General features: G+C 35.4%; 2 protein-coding genes across 2 annotated transcripts; one reads left to right on the top strand and one right to left on the bottom strand.

Moving 5' to 3' along the window:
* Positions 1 to 7,723: 7,723 nt before the first annotated feature.
* LOC104222069 (em-like protein) lies at positions 7,724 to 9,000 on the top strand. The gene is made up of 2 exons (XM_009773249.2): positions 7,724 to 7,936; positions 8,691 to 9,000. The coding sequence occupies exons 1-2, from the start codon at positions 7,822 to 7,824 to the stop codon at positions 8,852 to 8,854; spliced, it is 279 nt and encodes a 92-aa protein (XP_009771551.1). The 5' UTR covers positions 7,724 to 7,821; the 3' UTR covers positions 8,855 to 9,000.
* Positions 9,001 to 18,283: 9,283 nt separating this feature from the next.
* LOC104222070 (endoglucanase 13-like) lies at positions 18,284 to 24,378 on the bottom strand. The gene is made up of 6 exons (XM_009773250.2): positions 24,086 to 24,378; positions 22,315 to 22,728; positions 20,738 to 20,824; positions 19,969 to 20,124; positions 19,585 to 19,869; positions 18,284 to 18,850 (listed from the first exon to the last, which is right to left on the bottom strand). Exons 1-6 carry the CDS (start codon positions 24,281 to 24,283, stop codon positions 18,530 to 18,532), a joined length of 1,461 nt encoding a protein of 486 aa, XP_009771552.1. The 5' UTR covers positions 24,284 to 24,378; the 3' UTR covers positions 18,284 to 18,529.
* Between the last annotated feature and the right edge of the window lie 595 nt (positions 24,379 to 24,973).

Below are 24,973 nucleotides of genomic sequence, written 5' to 3'. Positions count from 1 at the left end.
CGCACTTCTTAAGTTTATCTTTCCCCTAGGAGACGTACTTCCTAAGTTTATTTTACCCATAGGAGACACACTTCCTAAGTTTATCTTTACCCCTAGGAGACGCACTTCCTAAGTTTATTTTTACCCATAGGAGACGCACTTCCTAAGTTTATTTTACCCCTAGGAGACGCACTTCCTAAGTTTATCTTTCCCCTAGGAGACGCACTTCCTAAGTTTATTTTGCCCATAGGAGATGCACTTCCTAAGTTTATCTTTACCCCTAGGAGACACACTTCCTAAGTTTATTTTTATCCATAGGAGATGCACTTCCTAAAAGTTTGTTTTCATCATAGGAGATGCACTTCCTAAATCAATAGTTTAGTCATAGGAGACACACTTTCTAGTTTTAGTCACTGAAATTTTCATCCCCAGGAGACACACTTCTTAGTCTTGGTCATTTAAATTCACCTCTAGGAGACACACTTCCTAGTTTGTTTCATTCAGGTTCTATTTTAGCAGACGCATTTGGTAGTCAAAGTTTTTTGGTTTTACTCGTAGGAGACGCATATCCTAGTCTAGTCTTTAGTTTACGCTTATCATTGCATCAGTAGTATCAGTGGCCTACTATTTTGCTAATGACTCACAAATCTTCCTAGTGCAAACAAGTGTAGGAAATTTTGTTTGTTTTGTTTATTTTGGTTGTAGGATCCCGCCATGAGAGCGGAGGGTTACAACAAAAAAACCCAGCGTTCAATCCAAGTTAGAAGTAGCAGAAGCTCGCCTCAAGAATTCGAGTCGACAGAATTTAGTCACAATAAAGAAAAATATAGAAAAAAAAGAAGAAGAAAAAGACGAGAAGTTAATCCAAAAATGCAGAAGTTGATGAAAGATGGGGTTGCTCAAGATATGGCCAAGGTCACAAGCATTGCAAGGCTGGTCCTGATCCGGAGAGCCGAAGAAAGAAGAACGAGTTGACACCTGCAACTAACCAGCGTCAAGGTTCAAATCTAAAGTCTGCATGAAGCACCATTCAAGACTCGAGACCAATGTTCAGAGGACTTATAGATAGGAATTATGTAACTAGTAGTTGATAGGCTTAGTTAGTTTTTTTTTTCATTTTGATTTTGTTGTACTAACAGGACCACGGACCGGAACCTCGACGGAACGACACCTCGATCGGTTCTTCACTTCGGTACACTCCATATTCTCACTAACTTCCGAACTACACGTGGCCTGATTTCTTTATAGCCAAGGATATGTAGGCAGCTCAGATACCAGGGCTCGGTCACATTACCTTCCTTTTCTTTAGTTTTAGTCTCTCCGAATAAGGGTCGGGTCAAAACATGTCTAGTCGTTCTTTGTCGGAAAACTCTTCATGTTTCCAGTCAAAGAGGGGCAGCTGTAGACGTGTGATTTTTGACCCTCCCCGAGATTTTTCACATTTTTAGCGTAAATATTTAATTTAGGCCTAGTATAGCTATTTCAACTATTTTTGACTTCTTTACTTTATTTTCGTCACAAAAATGAAAAATTACAAAAAAAAGGATATATAAATTTTAGTTCATGTATTTCACATAAACTCTAAAAATACAAAAATAGTACTTTATATTTTTATCTCTATATAAAAACGAAAATTACAAAAAATAATTTCATTAATATTTTGTAGTCTTTTTAATCCTTAAAAATACAAAAATAGTACTTTATATTTTTATCTCTATATAAAAATGAAAATTACAAAAAGAATAATAGTTTTATTAATGTTTTGTAGTCATTTTAATCTTGAAAAATATCCAAAAATAGTTTTGTTTTAATTATCTCTCTCAGTTTAATAGTTATTTTGTTTATGTGGGACTAATTAAATAGGATCGTGATTTTATTCTCGGTTGCGGGGAAAGAATAACAATTGGATTCAAAAGATCCATTTTTATGCCTAATTTTCGGACCTAGCCCAAAATATTTTCAGTCGAGACACACATGAAAACACACGCTAACACATGCCAACACATGCTAGCACATGAACACACACACTCTCTATACTTTACAACTCACACTCCACAAACACACAAAAGGGATGAAAAGTAAAAAGAAATGACAGTCATGTCTCCATTTTCGGCCACCCCAAAAATAGCCATAAAATCACCTCAAATCCATCACCAAAGAGAGAAAAAAAAGGATAGAAAGTTAGCCTCTAGAGCTAAAAAGGGGGCGGTATACACTTTGTATACACTTGATATACAGTAAATATACATAGGATATACACGATATACATTCTGCATACAAGGAATATACAGCGACAGAAAGAACTAAAAATGGCGTAGACCCCCTCATTCTTGAGAATTCTCTGCCACACAAACACTCATAAATATGGAGAACAATCTCACATCATAAGAGTGGAGAGCTTTATCCATTTTTCACTTTGATTAGATTTTACTTCAAGAGGAAGAAAAATCGAAACAAAACCGGAGTTGCAATGAGATGCTCGTGTTTGGCCAAGAGGTTCCGATCCCATTCGTAGTCCGATCCGCGATTCCTAGTATATTGCTCGTTGTTTCTGTTGTTGCTGTTTCGTTGATTTTCCATTCAGTTTCTCATTTCTGTTGCTTACTTGTACCTCCGAACAAAGGCTAAATATAAAGAAAGCTTCTTTTAAGGTCGGTTTCTTCCTTATCCTTTATGTTATTGTTTTAATTATTTGTGAAGATTTGGTTTATACTTTCATGGAATATATCATGTTTACTTTGCTTTTTTCTTGTTATTTGGGTTTAATTGCTCGTGTTTGCAATGTCCTCATAGATTGATATTGAATTACTTTTGAGTAATGTTGTTAGAATGATTTTGTTTTTGGGTATTTCTTGTTTGGGATTGATAACAAAGTTGATTGTGATTAAAGCTTTGATGACATAGGCCATGAGGGAATAATCTGATTTGAGGCCTGATTTAAAGATTGCAATATATAGTTTAACATGGTACAATCCGACTCATGTATCAATTAGGATATTGCTTTTATTATTAGAGACAAGAGGTAGAGTAGAAATCGTAGTCACTTTAGGATCGGCCTTTAATAAAATGAGACGAGGCTCGCCAAATAAAATGCATAAATTGCAGGGCCCTCAATAAATGGTTATTTTAAATGCTTAGATTTCGGGACATGCCGTTTAGCAAATTTTGCGGCCTTCCCAAAATAATGACGCGTTAATATCTTTAGGCGCGTATTTAATAATGTTATCTCCCTAAACTCGGGTGTACATTTATGTGACCTAAATCCAAATCTTAACGGAGTCGAAATGTATCAACAACCACGGGTGCATTGAATGCGACGTAGTTCGAGACGCGTTTTCACGACGTTGCAATTCCTTTAAAAAAATAAAATTAAGCGGTAAATAATTAAAATTGCACTATAGTTTTGAACATGTATTAAAATTAGATATTTTAGCCATTACAACAATTTAAGCGACCGTGCTAGAACCACGGGATCCGGGGGTGCCTAACACCTTCTCTCGGGTTAACAGAATTCCTTACTTAGAATTTCTGGTTCGCAGACTTCATTTGGAAAGTCGAATATTTTTCTCGAATTGGGATTCAAGATAAACCGGTGACTTGGGACACCAAAAGCCAAACCTATCCCAAGTGGCGACTCTGAAATAAATAAACAAATCCCATTTCGAATATTGTCACTTAAATTGAAAAAACTCCCTTGTGCGTTTATCCCTCGGGGTGGGCGCGCCAAAAAGAGGTGTGACAACAATCACCTCGTCTATCTCAAAGAAAGCGGGCTATGTCAAGTAAATGCCCAATTTTAATTTCAAGAAGACTCAGAGAGAGTGCATGAGAAAATAGTTTATATGTACAGTTCAACAATATCAAAACAGTAAAAATCAAACAGGTAGCACATTGCACAAATAAATCACAATATATATAAAATTAATAAAGCCAAAAAAGTCAACATGTACAAACTCGAATTCTGGTTGTCCCCACCAGAGTCGTCAGAGTTGCCACACCCCTTTTTCTACCACTCCCAAAAAGAAAATATGTGTATGTTATGGATTGTTGTGGGAGTCGCTGATTCATCACAAAATTGAGAAAGAAAGAAAGAAAATTTTGGACGTTAGGGTTTCGGATTTGGCCAGATTTGGTGGAGTTTGAGAGGGAGTTTGAGGATTTGGGTTAGAGATATGGAAAGAGGAGGAGGATACAAGGAGATGGAGAAAAAATGGGGTTGATTGGAGGTCGTCCACCGCCGGTGGGCGATTTCCTGCGGCGGAGTGGGGGCGGCGGGTGGTTCATTGAGAGAGAAGTGATGAAATGGATAATAAGGCAAAAATGAGGGCAAATTTTGGCTTCTTTAGGTTTTAAATACTAATAATAAAGATCAATTTTGGACCGTTGGATCAAAGAGTTATGAATGGATGAGATTAAATCTCTATCACTTAACCAAAACGACGTAGGTTTGATATAAAACTACGTCGTTTTGACCCTCTTGTGGCAGCCCCATTTGGGACCGGATCTGGACTTTTTGGGCTCCTAGTTTTGGGCAAATTTTGTCTCAATTTTAATTAAAATAACTAGCCTAATTCCTTACCCCCTAATTATCTTATTTAGTCCTAAAAAATATATACAAGTAGAAAGAAAAATCCTTTTGGAATATATAATTTAAAGATGCAAACTAAAATATACAAATAAAAGGTAAAAAATAATTTTGGTATTTTTAATAAAGGAATGCAATATAAAAAATGCACAAATAACTAAAAATCATCCAACTACTAGTATTTCTAGGAGAATTAAAAGCATGCAAAAATTAGGTATTCATAGGTAGAACCTAGGGTTTTCAAAAATTGGGGATTTGGACCTCGATTTGAGATCCGATTTCAAAATAAATTATATATTTGGGTTCGTGGGGGAATGAATAATCGAATTTTGGTTCGAACCTCGGGTTTTGACCATGTGGGACCAGGGGCGATTTTTGACCTTTTGGGTAAAACTTTAGAAAACTCATTTTCATGCATTGGAGTTGATTCATTTAGCGTTTATTGATGTAATTAAGTAACTTATGACTAGCGAGCGAATTGGTGGTGGAATCAAGGGGTAAAGCGATAATTGAGATGTGAATTATATTCGTGGCATCGGGGTAAGTGTTTGGTCTAACTTTATCTTGAAAGATTAGGATTCGAGTACTATTTTCTATGTGGTGTTTGTCTAGTACGACATATAGGAATGATGACGAGTATCTATACGTTGGTGTCAATCATGCTCGTGAGTTTTATATTGTGATTTTTATGACTTCGTTGTATTGTTCATGCTTTGGTGATGATTTCTATTGTTGGCAAAGTTTGTGGAAGTAATTGTGGCGTTTGAATATTGAGGAGCGTTGGCTCAAGTCGTATAGTGAAATGTGAAAGTGTAAGAGGTAAATTGAACCCTATTAGAGCATTGGCTCAAGTTGTAAAGTGAAAGTGAAAAAGAGAAAAGAATGTCTCCCTTGTCGGGATGTTCTTGTTTTTGAATTATTGTTCCCTTGCTGGGATTCTTATTGTAGTTTCATTTATTTTCTTGCCCTATTGTTTATGATTGTTGTTTGGGTGAGGAAGAGAGTTAAAGCACGAACGGTGATGTCGTGTATCGTTTGGTGAGAGAGTGATAAAGCACGAAGGGTGATGCCATGTATGATTTGTGAGGAAAGAGTGTAAAGCACGAAGCGTAATATCGTGCTGCACGATGTACCATTCCGTGCCAATTATATTGAATTTATGGTGAGGACGAGAGTAAAAGTACGAAGGGTGATGCCGTGCACTTATTGATTTCTGATTTTTTGTTGACATCCTAGATATATTGTTTCTTTCAATCACCTATTGTCCTTAAATTCTGAATTGATATCTCCCCCGTAGCATGCTACCCCTACATATTTGACTGTTTATTTCTATTCTTCTTTTCCGCTGTATATAGTTGAATTGCACAAGTTTATGTGGTAGTCTGGTCCTAGCCTCATCACTACTTCGCCGAGGTTAGGCTAGGCACTTACCAGCACATGAGGTCGGTTGTGCTGATACTACACTCTACACTATGTGCAGATCCCGGAGCAGCTTTTGGACCGTAGATCGGGTGGCTACCTTCAGTCCATGCGGAGATCCAAGGTAGACCTGCAGGCGGCCGCAGGCTCTGGCGTCTCCCTCTATCCCTTTATTCCTGTTTCATTCCCTTAATTCAGAAACAGTGTATCGTTTATTTTTCGGACTTTGTATGTAGTAAATCTTAGATCGTCTGTGACACCATGACAACAGTTCTGGGTGGTTAAGGCTTAAACAGTTGTATTAGTTACATGTTAAGATATTTTTATTGCTTTTCTTCCGCTTATTCTAAATTTTTGTTGTTTACACGTTATTGCTTTACAAATGTTAAAGAGTATAAAAAGGGTAAAAAGGTAATTTATTCAATAATTAGCTTGCCTAGCTCACATCAGTAGGCGCCATCATGGCTCCCAAGGGTGGAAAATCCGGGCCTTGACATCGCTAATGTATTTAGAATAATTATTTAATAATTTTCTCCAATTTAGCGACCAACTTTGGTCGCTTTTCTTGACAGACCAATTTTGGTCGCAAATTGTTGATAACTTTTTTCCGGATTTCTAGTAGTGTCATACCTATTCAATAAATTTCTTAAAACAAATATAGAGGCCAAACCCGTTGCTGAAGCTCTAGCTCCGCCACTGCTACCATCTCGATTGATGTAAAACTTATATTTTCATTTGTATCACCTAGTGACGGAGCCACTCATTAGCGAGAGGAGTCAATTAACACCTCTTCGTCGAAAAATTATATTGCATAGATAGGTTAAATTTTTAATTTCTATATATATATATACTATATGTTGACTCCCGTTGATTTCTTCGAATGCTTACTTATTTATATTCTTACTCCCTTTAATGAAAATTCTAGCTCCGCCATTAGTATCACCAATACTTACTTCTTGTATTAGCTTCAAAATCAAGACAACCATTTAATCTCCGAAAACTAATCAGCTATATCTTGCTTTCGGGGAAGACAACTTCTGATCGATGTTTCCGTGTTCTGAATCTCCATTCTTATATCACGATGGATTGGGTAATATTTCAATTGGCCAACTTCTGAAAATATTTTCTTTAATTGATATCCTCGTTAGAAATAAGGGTGTCAAATGGACAGAGTTAACATAAATTTACTTATAAATAGGTGAGTTACTAGCCTGCTCAAAGGTTACTTGGATTATAATAGGCTGAGGAGGTGGAATCCGGCGACCTTAACACATATCGATGATCGACGGTCAGACTTCTCTATAGCAACATCCATATATATAACGATCATTTACTATAAAAGTTAAGTTTTTTTAAAAAATTTAATATTACGTTATAAAATATGTTCTCTATAACAGTATTTCATTATATCAGCCAAAAAAATTGAAATAAATACGACTATTATAGAAAGATCTGGTTGTATATAAAAATTTAAGGTTCAAAAATTGAGAACGACAAGAATCGAAAGGGTACATTAATCGTCTTCATCCAGTTTATACTTTGGTATTTTGGGGTCTCTATCCAGATAAGAAAACTCTATGATTTAGCTAATCTTCTCCGTGACAGCGTGGAAGCAAATTGTCACCTTACAACCACGTGTCATTCCAATTGCTGACGTCTTAAGCAAATTCCCCGCACACCGCCATGTCAATATCCACGTGTCAATTTGGATATACATAGTACTCCTCTCTTAAGCTCCTCTATAAACAGCGAAAGATCGTTGATCACTGGGAGAACTAAACTAATAATTGAGTCTGCGTTAATTTTAGTGTGGGCGGGAAAAAGGCAAAAAAGAAAAAATGGCAACAGAGCAGGAAAGAGCAGAACTAGACCGAAAGGCAAGGGAAGGAGAGACAGCGGTTCCAGGCGGAGCTGGTGGAAAAAGTCTTGAGGCCCAGGAACACCTTGCCGAGGGTATAATTATTGTTCACCTCTAATAATCTCTTTACATATGTGGACAGAATTTCGTATAAATGATAGTAATTGACTTCGGTATATTTTGGACGGACGAAACGTAAACATATATGTTTTAGAATTTGCTAAAATTTAAAGAAATACATCCTCTTGTTTCAATTTATGTGATACTCCTTTTGTTTTCGAGACGTACATTTTTTAATTTTGTTTTAATTTATATAATTTTTATTTTTATTTTTATTTTTTGAGATTTGAACCTTTTAATTTTGACCGTAAAAGAATAATTATAAGTTATAATAATTAATAACTAAAAATATTTCAAAGACATAAAAAAATTGAATAAAAAAATAATTCATTTGACTCTTTGATTATTATCACATAAATTAGGACGGGTAGTCGGGTGGTATTAAATCCTTAATGCGTAATTTAAAAGTATTCGGTCGTATATAATTTGGATCCGGTATGTTTTGTTTTTCCTTTCCTCAGCTAATTTGTTTGGCTTTATGTACTTATTGCATACTTTCTCTTGGATTCTTTTTTAGATGTTTGACCGGATTACAAATCAGTTGTTAAACTCTTTTTAACTTTTTTTTTATTGATTAGTAAACTTAAAAAGTACTTAAAATAAATTTAAAACTGATTAAGACAACCCAAAAAATTGGGCAACTTCAACTTATTACTTTTTGATTTAAAAGCTATTTTTGCTGAAAAGTTATTTTTTTAATCCAATACAAACGGGTTCTGAATACAATAGGGAGGAGCAGAGGAGGGCAGACGAGGAAGGAGCAGATTGGAGAGGAAGGGTACCAAGAGATGGGACGCAAGGGAGGCTTCAGCTCGAGCGGCGCCTCGGGTGGAGAGCGCGCTCAGGAGGAAGGCGTCCCAATTGACGAGTCCAAGTACAAAACCAAGACCTGAATTTGAAGTTGATGATGATACTATACTTGAAGAATGCATGCTAGTATTCTAACTTTGGTTAATATATAAAGGGATGTTGTTCCAGCTTGTTTCATTTGTAGTGTTATACCCAAGTATGTAGTAGCTGCTAGTTTCACCTAGTTTATGGTTTGGGGCTGAGTTCGTGTCATAACAGCTTGTTATTTTCTTACATCTGCTATGTTTATGTGGCTTTCGAGTTGAATGTTATCATGTGTTTTAGCTATGAGGGAGCTTGATATCCAAATACAGGAGTTTGTATGGTTTTTCTCGGAATTTAAACTTTATGGGCTAAATTTTTAAGATTTATTAAAATTATGATTTTAGATTTATCATATATAGTAATTTAATAATTTTTTTGCATAAATGTATCCGTTGATAGTATTGGATTTGGATTCAGAGGAATTTAGTAAATTGCTACTCTACGTCACCTTGCTTAGCTCTTCAATGGCGGTCAAGGGGTGGGAAGTATGCTGAGTTTTAGTTTTTACTCGTAAAACGGTACAGTTGAATTTATAACATGTCTAAGCAAATCAATTTGATTTCAAAAGGATAAATAAATTAAGTAAAATATACTCTTTCGGGTCCATAATAAGTGATCAATTTATTTTTTTATTTTGATCCAAAATAAGTGTTCATTTATATAATCAAGAAAGAATTCAATTTATTTTTATAAAATTATTTTATGTATATATTCTTAAAAAAATTTCTTACTCCTCACATTAAATATTTAATTAAGGGTAATTTAGTCATACTAGGTATTTTTGTATAGAATTTAGTATTTTCTTAATGAGCATGCTAAAAATAAATTGATCACTTATTGTGGACCGGAGGGAGTAAGAGTTAGCGCTGAAATCGAGATAAGACAATAAATAGTTTGGTTTTGTCCGGTAACCATTATGAGTGGGAGTTCAGATCTATATTTGGGAGCAGTGCTTTCGAAAGCAATAATAAGATTATCAATAGACAGAAAATAAAATATTATTGAGATTAGAATAATATGTAGCATAAGTTTGTTAAAAAATTTGTGTCCCTTACGATAACTGTTGAAGTCATTATTTATAGTTATACTTAGGGAACAAGGTTCTAGGATTAAGTCCGTTTAAATGACAATTATGAGGGTCATTGATGAATGTGTAACGACAGGTTATGAACTCCAAAATTCATTATAACGAAGTGTGTATTTAATACTGAAAAATATTTTGCATTGAATGTCATCGGGTGACAAACATTCGTTTGTCTTTATTAGCAATATTCGCTTGGGGGTCTTCCCAGTGCCAACCAAAGCTGTTGTCCTCGATCTCGGTTTCTATTTGCTTCGCTTTCCGTCTATCTCTGATTCTACGTGTCGCTATATTATTCGAGTAGTTAATACAAACCGATTTTACCCTTTACAAATAGTTCTCTTTCTTTCTGGTGGCACATCATTGTGTTATCGGGAAGTTGGTAAAGATATCTTTCATGGCGAAAAATTTTCTGATCCCTTCTGAAAAGTTTCTGGCGCTTGATTAAACGCACGTCTCTTCGCATTTAATGCCCTGAACATGCATCATTTCACGATTTAGCAATACTTTCACCGGTTATCGAGGTAATCATGGTCACGATTTTAGCCACATGTTCCTTTACTTATACGCCTCATTCTTCTTCTTTTACACTTCACAGTTTTTCAAACTCTCTTAACTTTTTTGCACTCAACTCTTTCTTGCTTTCACTCTTCTTTAATCTTCTTCTTCAAAGATATCTTATAACCTTCTGCTAACCATGGCCTCCTCCTCCAAGAACTCAAGTTCTCTAAAAAATAAAGAAAGCACCAATGATGCTTTTCCCTTGCGGGAGTCCAGGTTTCGACATTTATAAGGGAACAACTCGTTTCCTTTTAAGAATTGGGTATTTGAAGAGTCACCACCTAACGGATTATGGTGCGTTAGGGCACCTAGAGCGATTAACTCATGTAACTAGTTTGCATTATTAGAGATTAGGGTAAGAGCTCGAAATAACCTTGAGGGGAAGGTGTTAGACACCCCTCGTGGTCCGCAACGGTGGGCCCCAACCGAACTTAAACTATGTGAATTAATCATTTTAACAAGTAAACAGTTTCAACAGGTATTTGCAAATAAAGGTAGTTTTCACATTATAAATACATATATGATCAAGGAAATTCAGATAATGAAAATAAGAAAGGTTTGGACAACTTACACATGTATATGTAAAGGAGAGAAAGTTTATAGAATTTAAACACATAAGGGAATTGGGAAAGGGAAGCCTAAGTTGATTAGCCTACAGGATCATACCCATGCAATGCGCGGTAATCACTCCTCAATGAGAGGGGCTAAGCGTTGCATTAGCACACAAGTCATCATATCCTTTTACTACCCATTACCCTCCCCTTAGTGGTTATATAAGCGAGTTTAATTAACGACCTCTAAGCGTGCTGCTACCCGTCCCTTCCTTATGGTCCTGGGGGAATTTAGGACCTCTAAATCTGGATAGTTCTAGACAACCTAAGGTTTTTAAAAGGTAAAAATCTAGGCGACAAGCAAAGAACACATAGGACAATCAGCTTGGGAAAAAAGCAGTTAAGGCTCACGTTTACCTCCACATGTACATAAGCAAATAAGCAGCACGTCTCAAACACAGATTTTGAAGAAATTCAGAAATCCTAAGAGTATGATATCTCGATGAATGTGTTACATATTCAGGATATGCATAAGGAAATTGACAGAATCCTAACCAGTTTGCCTACTGATTTTATAGCATGTTAAGCCTGGATAATTTTATACATAAACAGAACTGGTTTCACAGTTATTTAATGTCCTAAGGCTTGCCTAAGTGTGTATACGCAGTCACAATTTTGGGAAACAGTTTGAAGTTCTTTATCCTATAGGCATGCTTTTTAGTGATGTGTAATAAGACACTGTATGAAGTTCCAGTTTGAATATGATAATTACTCTATGGACATGTGTTCTATCTTTAATGAGTGAAACTGCTATTAGTTCTTATTAGACACGCATACTGACTGAGCAAGTGTGACAACCAATTAAACCTACATGCATGTTTTCTAAAGAGACGGCTTTGAATATATGTTGTAATGAAAGTTGAACCTTAGTTATTTTAATCCCTATAGGCATAGTGTCTAATCATGTAAAGCAAAGTAGGCAAAACTTATTTCAACCAAAGCAAACCCTATAGGCATGTTATCTAACAAATACATTTCAACCAAAGCAAATCATATAGGCATGCTATCTAACAAACACATTTGAACCAAAATGAACTCTATAGGCACGTTATCTACCCAACTTTACCCACAGTACCATATAACTACCCTTCCTTTTCATTAATCACCCTAATATCTGTTTGTAATTAATTATTATAGACCAATGATTGAATAAAAATTACATAAATAAAATATAAATTAAGCTATAGGGAGCCTGAAGTAGGCCCAAAGCAAATCCTGGTGTACCCGACCTTCACTAGTCTCAAATGCCCAAGATTCATTGCCACATTTGTGTCCAGGTGTGTCAGAGTTCCCTAATGACCTCAAGGATCCCGGGCAGTGCTCACACCAGACTTTCTCAAATAAAGACTAATTATGTACAGTGTGGAAAAGCCAGCAATTGAGCAACTAGGGGAAATAAGAGACAAGTAGAGGCCTCGTACAACCATGGGAAGCCATAAATCGAGTAGGAATCAAGGGGATTAGGGATGATTTTAGGTGGCGGTGGATAGGGTTAAGTTTGGTCTCAGAGAGAATTAGAGCAAAAAAGGTTTCAGGGGCGGCGGGTGTAGGCAAATAGCTAGGGTTTGGGGGTCACTAGGACTAAAAAAGGAAAGGGGGAACAATAGTCGTTGATCTCTGTGATCAACGGTCATGATTAAAAGGATTTGGGGTCGGGTTGAATGTTATGGGTTTGACTGGGTAGATTTGGGCCGATGTGGGATTGAATTTGGGCATTTAATTAGGCTAGGCCCAAAATAGAAAAGGCTATTTTTTAAATACCTCTTTAATTGATAAAAATAATTTCTAAAAATAGTTAATAAATTATAAAAAAATAATTTTCATGCCTATAAATATTTTAAAATAATTACTTAATATTTTTAAAATATAAAAGGCTATTTTTCGGCAAAATAATGTAATAATGCATGCATAGGCTATAATTGCAAAGTAATTGCAATTGCATCCTAAAAATATAAATGTGGCTATTCGTGCAATAATTGAAACTTAGTACAAATGCAAATGACAATATTAAGCCACAAAAATTATTATAAAACTATTTGTGATGTAATCAGTGATTGTTTTATAAATAAAATACTGAGATAAATTAATTTAAATATTTTAAAAATGCAGAAATTGTATGAGAAATACTAATTGATGCCAAGACATAGTTTTGGAAATATTATGGGGAAAAATTGGGTATCAACAATGCTGCCCCTCCTACGGTGGGCACCATCATTCCCATAAGACTTAGTACAACCAAGGATTTTGAAGAGAAGTTTCCTTTTACAAATTCTCGTACATGGGATGTTGGAGTGTACCCTTCTTCCATCCGTCCTTCTAGCATTCCTACTGTGAAGGAGGATTGTGGTTGCCATGATCTGAACATTATCGCTTCCGATCTGGTAGAGTGAGTAACTTTCCCTAAGAAGGATTTTACGTATCTTTATATGTACCCTTTTCATTTTGAGCTCATTCTCATTGAGCGGGGGACTTGACCCCATAATCCTAAAGTTCTGTCATTGGTATCAAGTCTGTTTGGCACAAGTGAGACCCTCTGTGTGGCAGACAGTAGCCTGTCTATGGAGGCTATGCCAGGAGACGAGGGAAGATCTCTCCTTGGCTCGCATGATGAACCTATACTCCCCCAAGATTTTTTGTGGGGGAGTAGACCACCATACTTTGCTCACCAGCATGGATGATGACAACGACCGTGGATGAATGGAGCAGTTCGTTATTATTGCCACCAGGGATATCATCCCGGCTACAACTCCGTCTTTCCCTGAGTCATGAACTCGTATTCATAAATTCAACGTCTGTCTTTTCTTTGATAAAAGGTTATTTTATACTGTTACTGATCCTTCTATTTTTATTATTTCAGCAAATCGATGGATTCCCTAAGGGTTGAAGTCTTAGACCAGTGGGTCTAGAAGATTCTAGATATTACCACACCTGAAACCCACTGGTGAAAAGAACTGGCCTTCAAATACGGGTGGAAGGCCAAAAATCATGGTACGTTGATTCGTGAAACTAATCTTGTCTTCATTTTATTTTTGCGTATAAGATCATGGTTAACTTCTGTTTTCGTCGAATTCATGTCTTCCGTAGGGATCTATTACCGTCCCCAAGGAAGATGTTTTGGCTTATCCCGCAGAGGCTGCGAGGTTGTTGAAGGAGGCCTTCACCCGAACAGGCGCCATAGGATTCACTTTCGGTGCAGTTGCTTCCACTTGGAGTCCCCAACCAGAGAAAAAGCAACCAAAAAGGTGGTGTTCCTCCTCGGCCGAGGGCAAAAATAAAAAGGTGAAGAATGTCACACCCCAGCCTACTGCAACCACTGTAGTGATTGATGATGATGGGTAAGCTAGTGATGACGAGGCTTCCCTACAGAGGAGACAACGACCTTCATCAGCTCAACATGCTCAATTTGAAGAGCTTATAACACCAACTGAGGATGACGTCCAAGCACTCTAGGGAGAGTGTGATATAGTGGAGAATGCCAATTCTCGCTTTCGAACCCTAGTTCCTGCTCCCGATATTATGAGGTTGAGTACCGGGCCTCTTTCGCCTCCGGTTGATAAGCAACCTACAACCAACACTGCCTTTGCCGCAGCTGCTTCTCATCCCACAACACTATCAGCTTCATATCCTTCCATGTCGGTCATACCTTCATCACCAGCAATTGCTACATCACCCCCACCGGCGGTAGACACCCGAGAGGAGGATGTCCCTCCTCCCCAGTCCACAACCCATGGGAATTTGGGGCATAACTATTCGCCCTCCTTTGCAGATCTCAGAGGAGGAGGAGCGTCTCCTTCTCGATCTCTACCGAGTGCCATATGTTGTCCCGGTCGTTGGAACTCACTAATTACCCGAAGTCGTTGGTAGATAAAGATAAGAAGAAAATACACTCTCTTTCAGGGGAGTGTATGATAAATAATAACATGCACAACACAACCGAGGTATGCTATTTGTTCCTTTATTTCTTTTTGTCTTGTTATGACATGATTTCTGATTTGAGTTCTTGTTTTGGAGGCTAACTTCCTTGCTTCCGAGGGCCTTTAGAAGTTGATCCTTGATAAAGAAAGACTCACGTCCGTGCGGGATCAACTGTTGGTCGAGCGGGACCAAATTGCTGCTTGCCTCCCGGCACTGGAAGCGCAAGTTGCCGAAGCCGGTGAGTTGGAGGCCTAGTTGCAGCAGAGCGAGCAAGAAGTGGTGACCCTCAACTAAGAAGCCTCCCAGTTAATTACACAATTTCAAGAAGCCAAGGCTAAATATTCCGAGGTCCAAATATAGTAGAAGCGTGAACCACAAAGCTGAATAAGCTGAGAGACTGAATAATTTGGAGGCAGCTTTGAACTACAAAGCTGAATAGGCTACTGCAGCTGAGGATAAGCGTGCCCAGATGGAGTAGAAGTTTAGGAAGGTCATGGAACACAATAAAGGTCATATCTCCACTCTCCGTGACCTTGATACCAGCCTTAGAGCCACGAGGTCCGAGCGAGATTGCCTTTCGATCGAGGTTGATCGGCTCAAATCAGAGCTCTAGCGCAGAGGGATTTCCTCACTGTTGAGAAAACATATTCAATATATAGAATGAGGGGAAAAACTTGGAAGAGGCCAAAATGGGCATCATTGATTTTGATTCCGAGATCGTCAAGGCCCGAGAGCTGGAGTCAATTGACCGAAGGCACCTCCCGACTTGACCCGATGCAACTGACTCTTCTGGTTCCATTCCGAGTTCTCGGTAATTAAGGAGGAACTAGAAGAGGATAATAATGAAGGTCAAGATCTCGAGCAGGCGTCAGACCCGCCTGCTTGTCCTGGGAGCGCAAATATTTCTCTTCCCCCGAGTTTTGGAGATGCAGTAGTTTAGTTTTTTGCTTTCCTTTTCTTTTATTTTCCTTTTATAATACTTGTGATGCTTGGCACGTTTGTTATATAAAAATACTTTTTGTTTAAGCATTTTGCAAAGTTTACTTTTTTGCATCGAATTATGCAAGGCTTTGGGTGTAATTTTCTCCGATAGTATTTGGGTTTCGGGCATAAATTCTTTCGGAACCACCCCTACTGTGAGTGTTTTATAAAAGAGGGCCCTATTATGTTTTGTGCTCTTGAAGAGGATGTTTCCTGTTCATTTCGGTACTAGCATTTGAAGTACTTGATTAACTTTCAAATGATAAAATTAGTTCATCGTTTGGACAATAACAAGATTAAAATAAAAGGACTTTACTTTGTTCCTCCCATTTTTAAAGTTTAGTCAAATTGACTCTCGATAAGCGAAATATATTGTCTAAATTGTAAAAGAGGAAGTATGTATTAGTCCATATCTTTGTTGTGAAACTTACTATCATCAGCAGAATTTGATGACGAGTCTCTTCAATTTTGATAACAAACTTAATAAGGTAAAATTCTGAATGGGTCGAAAAGTGAGAAGTGGGATACAACTTAATAGCTTCTATTTTGTCGCTCAGGCAAGTGGCAAATCATGCATTTTGCTATGTGATCTTCCAATTTTTTAGAGCAATAAAATCAACTTTGTTGGTGGGGTTAGGCGTAGAGGCAAATTCATTGCTGATGTGTTGTTAGCCTCCTTCATCATAGCCATGTCAATCTTCACATGTCTGCCTGAATATACATATCGCATAATGCTCGATCCCTCTATAAATTATCAGCCAAATTTAAGATTATCAATAGCAGTGTCAAGATTTTAACTGATCTCAATGATCTCTACATTACTACAACTCATTTGGGTTTGGTCGGGGAAAAGGGTAAGAAGAAGAGATGGCAACAGAGCAGGAAAGAGCAGAACTAAACCGAAGGGCAAGGGAAGGAGAGACAATGGTTCCAGGTGGAACTGGTGGCAAAAGTCTTGAAGCACAGGAACACCTTACCGAAGGTATATATCATTCTTGTTTACCACAATAATCTCTTTTCCATATGTGGCTGGAGAATTTGTTCAATGAGTTTTATTATTTAATTTAAGAAAAAGAAAAGAAAAGAAAAGAAAAGAGGAGCATAGCAATTAGCACATTATCTGTATGTGCCCAACTATGGGATAAAATACAATGCTATGAATGTTATTACGACGTAGTAGAGTAATCTAATTGTTGAACCCCTTTTTTCTGCATTTATTCTATTCTTATATTTTCATAATAACAATAATAATAATTTAGTGAGGCATCCTATAAATAGGCCCAATTGGGGAAAACATGCTCTCACAACATAACCAAAAGGTCACAACATTTCTTCCCTTCTGATTTCACTCTGTCCAATATGACAGACCCGAACAAATTCAACCTCCCGAGATTCTCCCACCACCCCCACCCTCATCCCTCCACAAAACCTTCCACTTACGTGTTTTCTGTGCAATAGAAGGTCATTTGCTGATCAGAGATCGATGGATAAACACAATGACAATGTGCACACAAAAAACAACTTCATATGTGGGATTTGTAACACTGCTTATAGATGGGAACGTAAATAATATATATATATATATATATATATATATATATATATATATATATATATATATATATATATATATATATGTATGTATGTATATGTATGTATGTATGTATGTATGTATGTATGTATGTAGTGTTGCCTTTATTCTCTTTCATGCTACTTTGCTACTTGTTTATAGTGTAGTAAGTATTCGTAAAAGACATAAAAAATTTAACTTCACATAATAATAATAATATTTATTGGTATGAAATAAGTCAAGTTAGTAAGATGTTAGACATGTGTTTGCAATATACTATCTTAGATGATTTTATAAAAGCTTTATATATTAATATGAAAATTTGAGTAGCTTAACTAAAAGTTTTAAACTATTTTTGCTATTTAAAAAGTAGACAATCATTTTTTCTTTTTTGTACTATTAGAAAGTTCATTCGTCCCGCGACGAAAGAAGGTTTTGATTTCAACATGACTTTGATATTTTGCCATTTGAAATTTAAAATAAAGAGGAGTATAGGACTAATAATACTGGAAATGAATTTTACTTTTGATAGGTGGTGTGTATAACTGATAATATTTGGTTACTTTTTCCAAATTAGGCTCATGGTCTGAATATTAATTTTAACCCCTTTTTTTTGTTTTAATTTTGACTTTTGAATTTCAGGCGTTCCCTGTTAAATTTTTTAAACAAGTGGTCAACTTTTATATACAAAAGCAAAATTGGCAGTTAGTGAAAATCAACTGATAAATATATTTTTTTTCCTTTTTCACGATTTGTTAGGAGTGTATATTACTCCACATCTTTGTTTTGAAACTTACTATCATCATCTTGTGATATGAATGGACAGATTTGGACTAATCATTTATAAATATATAAAACAAAACTAAAAAAGACTAAAGAGTCTTCCATATATCTTATTCTAGGTATAGGACATGCCATTAAAATAAAACAATATAATTAATCAATATAAAAATATTTATTCAGTTAATCGAGCTAAAACTCCAACTAATGGTGCTGTGTTAGCTGTAGCTGCTTCAGCTTGCTGAAAATTACTTCTGGAATCATTATAGTTATCACTAATATCAGGTCCTCCAACTATTGCCCCATCTAAAATATTTGGATTTGCTGCATTTTTATAAAACCATAAAATGAAACCTTCATTGCAACTCACTGTAGCCCTGTCTTTCTTGATTGACACAATTGATGCTCCTCTGTGATGAATCTTTTGTGGGTAATTTGTCCCAAACCCTACCATATAACTCATTTTTTTCGGGTTTTCGCCAAGTATATAATCCACCTGATCATATGATAAAAGTTAGAAAATTCTTAATAAAGAGTATGTTATGTACTTATGTTGGTTCCTTTTTATCTTTTGGCTATCATTAATAAGGTTATAGAAATATATTACCTGGGATGTATCCGATACGATAATAGGACGAAAATTATTTTTCAAGAAGATAGTTCTCGTAAGAAAGTTATTTAAAGGGTAGTTCGGTGCACAAAATATCCTGCATTTACGCAGGATCCAGGGAAGGACCGTACCTCAAGGGATGTAATGTAGACAACCTACCTAATACAAGCATTAGTGGTCAAGAGAAAGTTATTTGGTTACTAGAAAACGTATCCAAAAAGAACAATTTCTATTAAAAAGGAAAAATATTTTTTTCTCACTCATGGACGGAAATCATTTTCTTCACATCATCTTAACTCTGACCTTAAGATTATTTACTCTAACTAATACTTAGATATTATCACTAATTTAATACTCAAAAGAAATTATCAAAAATATATTATTCCATTTGCTATGTTATTATTAATTATTAGTAATATATTTTCTTTTAGAAATTACTTTTTTGCTTATTAATCAAACACTAAAAAATATTTCCTAAGGATACTTTCAAACTATTTCCCGAAAAATATTTTCCATGAGAAATGAATTCCGTCGTGCCAAACACATACTGTAAAGTCATTGTACGTACCATGTGTTTTAATACTTGTACCTTGGGGTAATAGATTTATGTAAATGCGTACCTGAGATTTGACGAACATGATTAGGTTCGAAGATTCCACTGTTCCAGTAGCACATTGAAGAGAATTTTTAGTAGCAAATAGTGTATCTGCATAACTGGTAATGACAAATGTTGCAGCTGTAACATATTGAAGATTATTCCATGGTTGCCACCATAGAAGTCCTCCATTAGTTTTCTTTATGTTATTGTTCCCTTTGTGTATGCAGTTGCATATGAATTCCTCAGCATTTTTCTTGTATTGATTCAATAAACTTTCATCCCCTGGAAATTTCTTCTCCAGCAGATTCTGTTTGTGGCACGAATAGTGAAATCAAACGTCGATCATTTTGAGAAGAATTTAACTTTTATATACTGACAACGTAAAAGATATGTTATAGTTGATTACCTGGGCGATCAGGACTTGTGCGCCGACATACTTGTCATCCCAAGAAAACATGGATCTAGTGCCTCCTGAACTAGTGGCTTGATCATTGATGTAATCTAGGTATGTTTTGTCTTGGGTAGCTTTTAGTAACCAAGTAGCAGCCCACAAGAGTTCATCCTAAGATAATTAGAAGTAGAGTAAGATAAAAAATTTAAAATTAAATTATTTGTAAATATAAAAATATAGTATGTATTATTCTCTTTGGGACAGACTGAAGGAACGTGCATCACATATATTGAGACAGACGGTTAGTAAAGACGCGGGTGAGTGTTGAGTATAATATAGCTAAATATCTAAGGGCTCGTTTGGTACAAGAGATAAAGGATAATTAATCCCGAGATTAAATTTGAGATGATTTTATCTCACGTTTGGTTGGGATAAACTCGTGGTATAACTAATCCCTCCGGGGATTATAGTATTTTTTATCCTCATGGAAGGATGGAATAACTAATTCCGGGATAACTAATCTCGGGATAACTAATCCCGGGATAATTTTTTTCCCAATCAAACGACCCCTAGAAGAAAAGATTGTGAAGAGGGGAAAAGGTATAATAAGCATTTGTTTTACAGAAAATGGTCAAAACTGTCCCTAAACTATTCGATTTGGTACAAAAATAACTTTCATTTATATAACGGTAGATGTATTTTTTGCTTAATAGGTGGACGGAGGATATTTTTGTACCAAATCGAATAGTTTATGACAGTTTTGGCCCTTTTCCGTTTGTTTTACCTCATAGCCGGTACTACTGTAGAATTGACCTGCCACTGAAATGCTAGTTTGGTACTGGCCTTGGAACTTTATAGCAAGATCAAATAACTGCAAAACAATGCATATAATGGATCAATATTATTTGACTCATACTAAGATCACATTAGTACATTCACACAATAAACTCAGTTCTAATTAATATGGTTGGAGTTATAGTATTTATCTATCATATTAAGTTCCCAGAAAAATAATTTTCAAACCCGAGATAACTAATCCCGTCCGGTTTCTTAAAAACAATTTCTACGTTTTTTTATTATTTTGGAAAAATATGTGTCTCGGAGCAAAAAAAATTTGAAAATAGGCTTTTGGTTTTTTTGTTTTTTTCAACAACAAAAAAAATAAAATAAAACAGCGAGAAAATTCAAAAATTTCCTGAGCTGTTTTTAACTAAAACAGTTGTTTTGTTATTATTTGTTGCCTAATCAAATCCACAGACATAAACAAACTACCAAAACGCAATCCTCATTTTTGGGCCAAAATCTGAAGATATAACTCCCTTTATTCAGATTACTTAGGCTAAATGATAACTAATATGCTATAACAAATTAAAATATAATATAAATTTATGTAAATCTACACCTCCAATATTTATAACAGACCAATGAAATTTACTGCGATTTAGTGCAAATTGACATGAAAATGCATATTAATTTATTTTAGTTAAGTCAATTCTTTAATGACCAACAATTGAATTTCTTAATTAAATAATTAGAACTAGTCAATATCTTTTGCCAATCATTCTTTTTCAATTGAATTATAATTACAAGAATTTAGATCTGAAGTATCGTCCTATAAGAAACAAAATCGAAAAAAAGATCTCTCTTTTTATTGGATGTAGAGGGCACGGATCAACTAATTATTAGTTTAATGTAAATACCGAGTGTGGTAAGTATTCTTATAAGAATTCTTATAACTGCACTTAGATTAAATATCAATTACTTCCTCCATTTTAACTATTCATTTATTTCGTTTTTAGTCCATTTAAAAAGAACGATCCTTTTGTAAATTTGAAAATAATGTAACATATATCCTTAGATGAAAAACTTTATAGCCATACAAATGCTATGGCATGCTAGAAAAAATACTAATTTTCAAAATCTTATAGCCACACAAATGTATGATATATTTTAAATCACAAATTCTAAAAGTATTCATTTCTTTATTAAATTCCATATTCATTCAAATAGATTAACATAAATTAAAAAGAAGAGAGTAATAATTAACTATGTTTTAGGCCTCTCCAAAAATATCGTCGGGTACATATCGGATCCGCTAAAAATCAGAGACGGATACAGAATTTAAATTCTATGTTTTCATACCAATTATATTTTTAAAGTTATGGGTTCATATATATGTTATAATTTTAGTAAATTTTTACAGAAAAATTTATATTCCGCACTGAAAGTACTGGGTTCAGTTGAACCCGATACCAAAGGGTTGGATCCGCCCCTGCCAAAAGTAAAGTATTCTTGGAGGATGCAACATAATTTTGGAGGGTCCGCACAACATAGATAATTAATTAAGAGCTTAGTTTTCACCTCTTTTGCATGGATGAGAAGTTGAGAAGAATAACTCGAATCAGACTTGTTAAAAGCAATGGCAGCAGCAGCAAAAGCAGCAGCAGTTTCACCAACAAGATCAGAACCAGGATGTTGTTCATCAACTTTGTACGAATTCCTCGGCGTTGTCATATCTTCTGGTCTTTCCCAACATTCATGATCAGAATTACCATCTCCAACTTCACCATAAAATATATGAGGTTGTGTATGTGCTTTAATGAAATACTCAGTTCCCCATTTGATTGCATTCAGAGCATTTGTTAGTTCTTTCTTGGCTTCTAATTTTTCTCCGAATTCGACTACGCTCCATGCTAGCATTGTTACTGTAAATGCCATTGGAAATCCAAATTTGACATTGTCTCCAGCATCATAATATCCTCCTGTTAAGTCAATCTAATGGCCCAAAAAAAAAAAAAACTTTAGTGGCAACCATTGATAAGGGGATTCACAAAATAAAAAGGGTAAACCTACGAAGAAGTTGAGTGGATATAATATCTAATATACATACATGAAAAAAAAAGTTAGACCTTAAATACAAAGTATAATTTTCGACGAAGGGGTTCAGTCTTTTAGCCACCTAGCTCTGCCCTCGTTGATAGGTATAGTCGCCACTAAAATTTAGTACATACTTGCCTTTTGTGACGACTACAAGGGTTGCCACTATACTATTACTTTTTGAGCGACCTTTTGGAGTTGTCACAAAAACCTTTGCTATATGTGAAAACTAAACAACTCGGTGCACAAAATATTCTGCTTTCACATAGGGTTTATAGAGGGGCGCACTCCTAGTGGTGTGATGTAGATAGCCTACCAAGAAATAGTGGTTATTTCCACAGCTCGAACTCATGGCTTATACGTCATATGAAAACAACTTTATCGTTGTTCCAAGATTCCCTTCACGTTAATTAAACCGTAAAAAAAAAAACCTTATTTTTTTAACTTTATAAAAAAATAATGATAGAAAAACTTTTTAAAACTAATTAAAAGTCATTTATACTGGTAGGAGATTAAATATATCTCGATACTAGGATCAAAAGGGCAAAAAAACCATATAGGCATAGATTTCGACTATAAGGGTTGCCAGTTGCCAATACACTAATACTTTTTGGCGGCCTTTTTGAGTTGTCACAAAAACCTTTATTTTTTTATGGAGACTAATAAAATCACATTAACTCGTCATAATTAAAACCTCATTTCTTTTAACGGATTAAAAAAATAATGATAAAAAAAACTTTTTAAAACTAAAAATCATTTATGGGATTAGATTGATTTCGATATTAAGATCAAAAGAAGGAAAAAAAAAACATATAGGAGGAGATATATATGTTGCCTAACCTCTTACTTTGTATGCAGAAGATTATCTAGCTAGAAATGATTGAACAGTTTCAATTGAATTATTGCTTTATAGAAATGTAATACACACATATTCTGAACTCACTGAATCTAAATTCTTGAATCGCCTCAGTTTGTGCAAGGTGAATAGCATACCCTATCGTTAAAAGCGCAAGTCGTGCGGTGCACAAAGCATCCTGCATTCTCGCAGGATCCGAAGAAGGACCACATGTCTAAGGGTGTGATATAGACAGTCTACTCCTAATGCAATCATTAATGGCTGCTTCCGCGGCTCGAATCCGGGACATATAGATCACACGAAGACAATTTTACCGTTGTTTCAAGCCTCCCCTTCCCTACCCTATCTTTATATATCCTTATATAAAATGAGAAAAGTTTTAGAGAGCTTGATATATACCCCTGCGTCTTTACCATCGTTTAGTGCTGAATCTCCACGCCATTGAACACGCTGGTTAGGAGGCAATTTTCCTGATCTTTGAGCTTCAAAATACAGTAAAGATTTTGTAAGTGCTGTTCCATAATCAACTGAAACAGCATTTCCAAATAAAATCACAAAGCAAAATCCAATCACAAAATTATGACTTTTCGAAGACATGATGATAAAATTTACAATGAGGAAGTTTTGGTTTAATTTCTTTGGAATTGGTTTGTAAGTTGTTCCTTATATGGTTTGAGCTGGCTCTTGCATGACAAGATTGTAAATATGGAGAGTATATATTTTTAACAGCTCAACTCAGTTGGAGCATTTACTATAATTTTTTTAATCAAATTTGACATTATTTAAGACAAACTAAAATTATAAGAGATATATTATTGTTTGTCCTTTTTTAACTATAGCAAGTAATTGATGTAACAATGGAGAGAATGTAGAGGGAAAATGGGACGTAAGATATTCTCCTCCCATTTATTATTGGGAAAATATTCTCCGCAAATTTATCGCTAAATTATTCGTAGTTAATAGAATTTCTTGATACTTTGTCATTAATACATTGCTAAACAGGATTAGCGACAGATTTTTTTATATAGCTACATAATTTGTCCACAGCGATATCATGTTTTCGTAGTATTGATTCAGGCACTAACAAATTCAAAAAAAATTATCCGCTCGCGATTTATATCAAATTAAAGTTATTCTGTTTAACTCTAGGAGGAGCATTCAATGCAACTAGGAGTTGTATTTCTTTTTTCCTTCTTGATTATGAGTTATTACTATTTTAAATTCATATTTGAAGTTGTTGTTCGAATTTTATAACAGATACATGATAGTACTATATTTATTTTGGAG

Source organism: Nicotiana sylvestris, chromosome 5 (genome assembly GCF_000393655.2).
Source record: "Nicotiana sylvestris chromosome 5, ASM39365v2, whole genome shotgun sequence".
NCBI lineage: Eukaryota > Viridiplantae > Streptophyta > Magnoliopsida > Solanales > Solanaceae > Nicotiana > Nicotiana sylvestris.
The sequence above is the reverse complement of the archived record's forward strand: the minus strand, read 5'-3'. Positions and strand labels throughout refer to the sequence as shown.

Bases quoted from the DNA above. Each gene is read 5' to 3' on its own strand.
- LOC104222070 (XM_009773250.2), bottom strand. From the start codon at position 24,283: ATGTCTTCGAAAAGTCATAATTTTGTGATTGGATTTTGCTTTGTGATT. The intron at 20,825-22,314 runs GTGAAAACTAAG...ATTGTTTTGCAG, and splicing joins TTCTCATCCATGCAAAAGAG to TTATTTGATCTTGCTATAAA. The intron at 18,851-19,584 runs GTACGCATTTAC...TCATATGATCAG, and splicing joins TCATGTTCGTCAAATCTCAG to GTGGATTATATACTTGGCGA.
- LOC104222069 (XM_009773249.2), top strand. From the start codon at position 7,822: ATGGCAACAGAGCAGGAAAGAGCAGAACTAGACCGAAAGGCAAGGGAA. The intron at 7,937-8,690 runs GTATAATTATTG...TGAATACAATAG, and splicing joins CCAGGAACACCTTGCCGAGG to GGAGGAGCAGAGGAGGGCAG.